Here is an 8,719-nt window from a genome sequence, read left to right on the forward strand (position 1 = left end):
AAGCTTTTTCTATAAAAAAAATGAGATTCTAGTTGTGAAGCAAAGCGGAAATCCAAAACTGATCTCGGGTCCATATGCAACCAGTATGTAAAAAACGTATTTTAAAAGGTCAAAAAATTTAGGAAAAAAGTTTCGCATGTAGAGAGACATGTTCTATGTGCACACATAAAGTTTCACATGAAACCGATATTTTTTGTGCCACGAGAAATAGATTATTTTAGCACCAAAATTTGTCTTTTTACACATGACACAAAACATGTCGGTTTTTGCTGAAACAACTTTGTAACCATGTAACATGTCAAGATATACACAAGACATTTTGTTTTATATTTTTTGACTTTTTTTAATATAATACATTTCAAATAAAGGGTGCCTATGCACCCGGGTGCAGAAACACCCTCTCGCAAAGCAAAGGCCATACTAAGCTGACCACCTAAATTTATTTTATGTAGGCTATGAAGGTGGTTTGAACAAGGATCCTAGGATCAAAGACTATGCTGAAGCCGGTATCCTTATCGCCATCATCTGGAGAAGCCATGGCCTATCAAGGTCCGGATCGACGAAAGAGTGTGCAAGGAACTGCTCTGCTTCCAAATCAAGCAATTGTCTACACCAAGCAACTCTGTTCGATGATTGGGAACCAGGCCCTGAACACCTGCAGAAAAGCGGTGGTAAAATGGTTAATGCTGTTGCACACTCAATATTAGTTCTCGCTTTTTTTTTTTAACAGTAGGTGGCTTAGTTTGGCTAGTTTGGTTAAGTAAGACGGTAATGCAACTTAGGTAAATAGGGTAACAAAAAAATGCAGTTTGGTACCAGAAACACAAAATGTTTGGTTAGATGTCGGCAAATACCAATCTAACTAAAGTTGTCACGCATAAAAAAAATGAGGCGAGAACATTTTGTTTTTTGCTTGTATATCTGAATATCTCAAAGTTATCATTTGCAATACTACCTCAGTAGTCAATACCCGGATACTCAGATTCGATGAGCGTATGCACCAATGATTAAGTGACCAACTACAAGTTCAATGTACTGGCTATCAGTTTCACAGAAGAAGTGCCAAAGTGGGCAAACAATGATTGTATGCTTAGAATGGTAGAGAGAAACAGTGTGTCACCACACAAGTACAACGCCTCTCTCTCGGTTTCTCTTGCTCTCTATGTTTTGTGAGGGCTTGATGTGAACAAGCACAGCCATGGAGGGTGGGAACTGGTTATTTACCAAATAACTGACACTAGAATGACTCATGATTTCTATATGCTTGGTTCGTAGCAACATGTCATTTATATAGTGTTGGAAGTCTCCGTTCCTGAAGAACATTACTTGGAATAACTCCAGAAGCATAAGTTAATTTTTCAAGGAGGAACAATACGAAAAGACAATATAGAAGTTCCACTGTAGCATTCGACCATGTGAGTTTGATATATGTCATACGTAAAGTTACTAATTCTGATGAATCCAGTACCTGTACTCATAGAAACAAGCGGTTCTTTCATTCTCAGATTTGTCCCAATTATGCCACCCAGTGGGCTTTATGCAACGATCCATAAAAGTGTGTGCAAATACAACCCTCCCAAAGGGTCCCCATGGCCGACCCAGGAATATGTATCCAGCTTCTCCATTACCAGTAATAATACACCTGAGTGTGACAACAAGGAGAGATAAAATACGGCATATCGAAGTGCTGAAGCTACATATCAAGTTATAATAGCATAAAACTACTACAATTGTGTCAAAATTTACCGTCTCATACCACTTCACGTTATGGCGACCAAAATCTACCTCTCTACGGCAAGTTTTTTGCAATTCGCGCAAATAATCGATTGAACACGAATTAACAGCGGAACAGACCGTGGGACGCATTTGTCAGCGCTGAGGTGACAAAAACAGGAGGTCATTAGCTGAGGTGGACATGACCCGGTGATGTGATGGACTCATGGGAACTATTAGTGTTCGATGGTGGTAGTCTGCTTGGCAGTACCCTAGATTCTGTACAACTTGATAATTAATTTATTAACCCCCCCCCCCCCCCCCCACATCTCAGGTCATGGTTTTTTGTCTATATACATCTTTGTTACCTTGGCATGCTCTTGGAGCTGAGATGATATTTCCATGTGTCAGTTAAAACCAATTGACGGTTGTTAAAAGACTACGGTTAATGCATGCCTCCATGGTATACATACTTTCAACTATATAGTCTCTGTCAATTCAACCAGCAGAGGAGTTTGCAGTGCTAGCTGGTTCCTTGAGTTATTTTGTGCATCATGGTTAGGAGCAGGATTAGCTGTGCTTATGACGTGCAGTCTTGCTCCTGTGTTTGGAACACCAGTACCAGAATAACTTTTGTATTGCTTAAAGTTTACATGCCATCATTCTGAATATAACAGCAGCAGGTCACGTGTGGTTTCTAGCATTGTATAGGTAGGTAAGTCGACGACTGCAGATCTCAAGCACGAACGGGACAATTAAAAACAAACAACCGACACAAGGAAATTGAAGACTGGTAATTTGGACAGGATTGGGCCGCCACTGTACGGCAAGGAGGTGCCCCATGGGGCACCCCAACCAGTAGTAGATGAATAAAAGGCATCAGAGGTAGCAGATTGCATGCAAGCATGCATAAACTAGGAACGATGGCCTGAGTGGGAATGTTTCATCGTTCTATGTTTCAGAAAAAAGTGGTCTGCGGCTGTTTTTTCAATACTTCAAAAATAATACAGTTTGAGGGATACTAAAGTATTAATACTGCAATTTTTAGTCACAGCTAAACACATCAAAGTATTTGAAACTGTGATATTTTTAAAAACTGTGGTATTGCTCAAATACATCAAACCAAACACAGCTTTAGTGTTTAATCGACCATTTGCCAAACTGCAAAAAAAAACGTGCCATAGTGGTTGATTTTGGTCGCCAGAACGTGAAGTGTTATGACACGGTAAATTTTGCTGCAACTCTGGTGTTTTTATGCTATTAACTCTATCAAGTTACTTATGAAAGTACGATGCAACTAACGTTGACAAGGTCTAGGAATGATCATGAGACAACTCACCTTAAGAATACATAACCAGTCGATTCTGATGAGGATTTCCGACTATGGGCAGTAATAAATCCCGCTGACTTGCAATGGATATGGCAATGTTCCAGAAGAGCAATCGAGTTACCGAAGATGAAATCACAATTACCTTCAATGTAACAGTCTCTTAAGTACTGTTTTCCATAATGTAAATATAATGTATCCTGTATGATGTTTAGTCCAAATCAGGATCTCGTAGTAATACTGCTTATCACCCTAATTAATTTAGTAATTTAACCAGACGGTGAAGAAATATGCATACTTGCCAACCAAGGAACTGGCAGCTATAGAAGGCACACCTATCTGCTGTTACACGTACAGCGACCGCTTGCCCAGATCCCTGCATCACAACAGAACACATCAGCTTTCCACAACCATTGCCTGATCATCTCTTTGTGCAAGGAGAATAGGTGAACAAGCAGTACCTGGGGAGCTGAGTTCTCAAACGTGATATTCTCTGCAATGAAATCATCTCCCTCTACAATAACTGTTCCACAGCCAAATGTTCCTGTCCCAATAACCCTGGATCTCTTCATAACAGTAAAAGAACAGTAAGTCAACTCGAGAGGTATCAACTCGAGAGGTATCACTAGAAGTACGGAGAATGACAAACTTAAACATTTAGCAAAACTCTGGTGTCAAACTAAGAAGGTGATAACCTATCTGCGCCTAACTCCTCCTTCTCTGAAGCATAAACATATAGTCACCTAAATGTATAAAGCTTTTATCTTTTGGCCCACTGCTTGCTTAAATTACCTATTTGTCCTTGTTCAACAAATTATAAGGGCAAGCATAATGGGATGATGTCAGTCTTCTTTTAGAGTTGCCATATTGGATGTTCGCTTAGTTGGAGGAGAGAGAATGAAGAAAGAGGAGGTTGACTTTTATTAGCTGAGGAATGATCTCTTAGAAATTAAGGGAAGACCCTTTTCTACATTGTACAACATACCATCTATTAGTAACATGATTTCCACTAAAATTTAATTAATTCTTATTAATTGCTAGCGATGGCATTAAGAGATAACGCATTGTATGACTTATATTTATTGTCTTCTCTAAATGATGTGGAGGGAGAAGACTCGCCATAGTTAGGAAGTACTCATGAAAGGTTATGACACATAGGATATACTAAATCTGCCTACCCAAAACATCTTATAATATGGAACAGAGGTAGTACCTACTAAATTCGGATTTGCTAAACCAAACTCGACTGATTTTAGCTTAACTCTCAGTCGACGGTAACATATCATCGTATGTACGATGATTTTTCGTGTTGTTTGGTGTGTGTGTGGGATTTGTGGGATTTTTCTACGCTTTATCCTTTTTCATTTTTTCCATCTCCACATGGTGAGCCCTGTGTTCTCTCAATGAACCTTTTATGAGCCTTTGTTCTTTAGATCTGTTTCATGCAATAGAATGTCCATGCATATATTCCTTTTTTTTGAGGAACTATTGCCTTCCGAGTTTTTTTTAAAATGTAGTTATTTATTACTAGAGTGTTCGTTTAACTCATTTCCCTTGCCTTCTTTCTTCCTTTTTTTCTATTTTTTCTATTATTGTTTTTTATATCTTTATTTTTCACAGAATGTTAGAATTGGTTTTTTCTCAAGAGATGAGCAATTAGCAATCAGTTTTTTCAGATGCGCTAGACAAGATATTGAAGGGTCCAACGACATTCACAAGGAAGGCCCTGGATGTGACTCTTATGGAAGCTTGGGTGTTGTCTAAAGGTTCAAGGGACTATAATATCAGATTGGGGAGGAAGATATGAATTAGCAATTGATAAAAAAGAAAGGATATGGGCTCGCGTGAGTAGCATTGCCCTTTGTTTTTCAAGAATTACTCATTTTTTTGGAATTTGCTAGATATGTCAGCCTCTTTATTTTAGCTGATTACCGCACACACCGAGCTAGGTGCGGTAATCAGCCGCCATCCTTTTTTACCAAGCAGAGCTAAGTTAAAGAGCTGCAAGTCTCTGAAACCCATACCACAAACAACTCTCCTGAACCTGTCCACGCCCGTGGCGACTGTTTCAAGCCATACAAAGATCCATATACGTTTCTAAACAAACGTGTAAATAGCAATCAGGGCAGATGTGAGTTGCATTTTTCTCAAAAATTGTGCAAATTCAACCGGTTTTCGATCGAGTTGCACTTTTCTCATGAAACGTGCAATTGGCAAGTGCTTGTCGAAATGAGTTGTACTTTTCTCAATAAACATGCAATTAGCAACATGTTTTGGAAACGAGTTGCACTCTTCTCCGAAATGTGCATCTAGCAACGTGGGTTGGATGCGAGTTGCACATTTTTTATATTAATGTGCAACTTGAACCATTTTGTGAAACAGGTCGCACATTTTCAATGTGATTTGCATTTTTTTTCAAAAAATGTGAAGCTTCAACCGGTTTATGATACGAGTTGCACTTTTCTGAAAAAAACGTAGAATTACCCGGTGCTTATCGAAACAAGTTGCACTTTCTCAAAAACGTGCAATTATCAACCAGTTCATGAAACAAACTGCATTTTTCTTCAGCATGCAAGTAGTGACACGGTTTCAATCCGAGTAGCAGTTTTCCCAAGAATTGAGCAAATTTCAATAAATTTGTGATGCAAGTTGCACTTTTTTAAGAACATGCAATTAGCAACATGTTTCTAAAATGAGTTGCACTTTTCAAGTAGAAACCCGGTTTTGATGCGAGATGCATTTTTTCAAGAAATGTGCAACTTCAACCGTTTTTGAGTTGCACTTTTCTTAAGATCATGGAATTTGCACGTGATTTTCAAAACGAGTTGCACTTTTCTCATGAAGCGTGCAATTAGGAACCGATTTTCTATACAGGTAGCAATTTTGTCAAGAAACAACTCCTTTTCAATTTGAGTTGCACTTTTGTAAAGAAACATGCAATGAGCAACCGTTTTTTTAAAGAGTTGCACTTTTCTCAAGAAACATGCAGTTAGCAGCTGGTTTCGATATGAGTTGCACTTTTCTTAAAAAAATATGAAATCCAACTGGTTTCCAATACAAGTTGCACTTTTCTTCATATTCTTGAGTAATTTGCGAAATGCAAAAAAGTAGGTTGGTATATATGCATACACAATTGGTTGGTTTTTGTATGGAAGCATACATGTGTTACTTTGTTCCAAACAATATGAGTTATCTTATTTTTAGTATAGTATACAACAATACAAGCTAGTCAGTTTGTCATATGGTTGATTCAGAAAAAAAAAAAATACATGCAGACGGGTGCCTCTAATGGCTTCCAATATTCTATGGGCCAATTGCATTCTAGGAGCAGGCACACAAACACAAATACAAGAGGAGCTATACGTACACGGGTTTGAAAGGCCCATGCCAAACTAATATACTTTTAACAGTCCCAACTACTTGTTAGACCCAACCATACGTCTGACGGAGACTTAAGAACACAGAGACTTAAGAACATTCTGAGTTGATTAAATGTCACCTAGTCATTCCTTACTAAATTTGCATCAACCAAAGAAATAGACTTGCAATAATCTACTACCAACCGGCCTGCTAATAAATGTCAACGGGGAAGGGATGAAAACCCCATCTGATGTATGCAATTAGATAGTATAATAATAATACATGATACTAAACCTAGCACCAGCAGCCCTTGAACCTGACCCAAACTGGGACAGGTTAAACAGTACCACAGCACGAGTCATCCCAGATCTGGCAGTGGCAGGCACGCGAATATCAAAGTGGATATGATAGCGTAGAACGCCTAAAGCGTAGTGCAGATCCATGTGTTTAAGAAGAGCGTTTGGTAATGTAAGAATGTGCCATGGAAGCAAATATACTGAAAGCAGTGACGGAGGTTACGAGGCAGCAATTCCTTGCAGGAAAAGAGCACGCGCAAGACGCGGCGCCATGGACTACCGTTTCGGTTCCCGATTGTACATTTCATCGAGCAGGGGATAGGCGTAGGAGCCGGCCGTCGGTTCTTACCTGGGCGTGCTTGATGCGGGTGGCGGTGTTGTCCCAGGTGATGACGGTGACCTGGGCGGACGCGCCGGCGAGGGTGATGAAGTTCTTGGTCTTGGCGACGTACACGGGCTCCTCATACACCCCCGGCGCGAGGCGGATGACGGTGCGCGCCGTGTTGCCCAGCGGCACCGCATCCACCGCGGCCTGGACCGTCGGGAACGTCTCCCCATCTCCTGGTGTCGATCCCGGCGGTGCCACGCAGAGCAAGCGCCTTTGCTGCTGCTCCATGGATGGATTTGATGAGGAATTCGGAGGCGCGTTGGTTCGTGGACCGGTTGTTGGTCCTGCCCTGCGTGCGTTTGGGTTGGTATAAGAGCACCATCTCCACTCGGTCCCCTGAAGGGACTAGCATTCCCACGTGCAAGATCCCGTGACTGCCTCACCTCTCTCCGCGTTGAACAAGTGGGAAAGGGTCAGCAGATATGATCAGTCTTCATTTAATCTAGATATGATAATAAAATATGATGTATAATGAATTAATTTTTTAGTCTTATCTTTATCTCTTCTCTATCTCTATCTCTGTTTTTTTAATGTAAAATATATATATAACCCAGACAGCAAGCCCCTTATTAAAAACCTCCCAGTCCCCTTAGGTACCCTGGTGAGGAAAAGAGTGCGTCAAAAACTTGCTGGCTCAAATTAGAGTATCGTTACATCGTTTAGGATCGACGGTAAGAGGAAGTTAGGGGGTTCATCGACCCAATTACAAGAAGATTTACTAGAAAAACCATAACTAGCTAACTCATGGGCAACCCTATTAGCTTCTCTAGGACAGTGCTTGAAATGAACTTGGCCGATAAGGGTAGCTAAATCCACACAGTCTGCAAATACTGCAGAAAATTCATCAAACCAAGTCATCTCCCCAGTACACGCTTCAACAATCTCCGTCGAATCTGATTCCGCCACAATGTTAGAGCATCCCATCCTATTAGCCAGATCAAGTCCCTCCTTCATAGCCATGGCTTCAGCTGCCCTCGCCGAAGAAACATGAGGAAGGAAGTAAGATAGCGCCGATATAAATTTCCCCGAGTGATCTCTTAAGATAGCTCCAACCGAACCAGAAGAAAACTCAGGATAGTAAGCCCCATCGACATTAACTTTGATTTGCCGAATGTCAGGTTTGCACCATTTAATTTCATCCGGACTTCTTTTCTTTCCAACCTTAGCCGAATTAGCTGCAATTGCCAACACCGCCATCTTACACTGATGCATGGGTTGCACCGTCTCATCATGCGTTCTGCGACGACGGATCCACCATAAGTACCAACATGAAATAATAATAGTTTCCTTCAGGCCAAAAGCAAAACCAGGGAGAGAGTTGTTTTCCATTCTCAGAATATGCTCCAGGACCGCTGATCCCGCCCTATCCACGAACATGGCATCCTCAATAATGTGATTCAAACCCAAAGATAACCATAGTTCACACGCAGGCTGACACTGAAAAAGAAGATGTAAGATGTCCTCTGGGGCCTGTTGACAAATTGGGCACTTTCCACTCGTTCCAACATGGCGGTTTGCAAGGATGGATTTGAGAGGCATCAGTCCATGCAATGCACGCCAAGCAAATATTTTGATCTTGCTTGGAATCTGCAAACGCCAAAGCTCCTTCCAAACTGGGTTATGGATAGACGATCC

The 8,719-nt window shown here is 40.8% G+C and overlaps 1 protein-coding gene across 2 annotated transcripts; it reads right to left on the reverse strand.

Annotated features, from left to right (window-relative positions):
• Positions 1-279: 279 nt before the first annotated feature.
• LOC127294484 (pectinesterase 31) lies at positions 280-7,404 on the reverse strand. 2 transcript variants are annotated; one of them, XM_051324316.2, is made up of 6 exons: positions 7,046-7,400; positions 3,502-3,606; positions 3,339-3,416; positions 3,053-3,240; positions 1,469-1,642; positions 280-655 (listed from the first exon to the last, which is right to left on the reverse strand). In XM_051324316.2, exons 1-6 carry the CDS (start codon positions 7,310-7,312, stop codon positions 493-495), a joined length of 975 nt encoding a protein of 324 aa, XP_051180276.1. In that variant the 5' UTR covers positions 7,313-7,400; the 3' UTR covers positions 280-492. The 2 variants fall into 2 exon arrangements, with proteins under 2 accessions (XP_051180276.1, XP_051180283.1); XM_051324323.2 differs by lacking the exon at positions 1,469-1,642 and having other exon boundaries at positions 7,046-7,404.
• Positions 7,405-8,719: the final 1,315 nt, after the last annotated feature.

The sequence above is a fragment of the Lolium perenne genome, chromosome 1 (genome assembly GCF_019359855.2).
Source record: "Lolium perenne isolate Kyuss_39 chromosome 1, Kyuss_2.0, whole genome shotgun sequence".
Taxonomy (NCBI): Eukaryota; Viridiplantae; Streptophyta; class Magnoliopsida; order Poales; family Poaceae; genus Lolium; species Lolium perenne.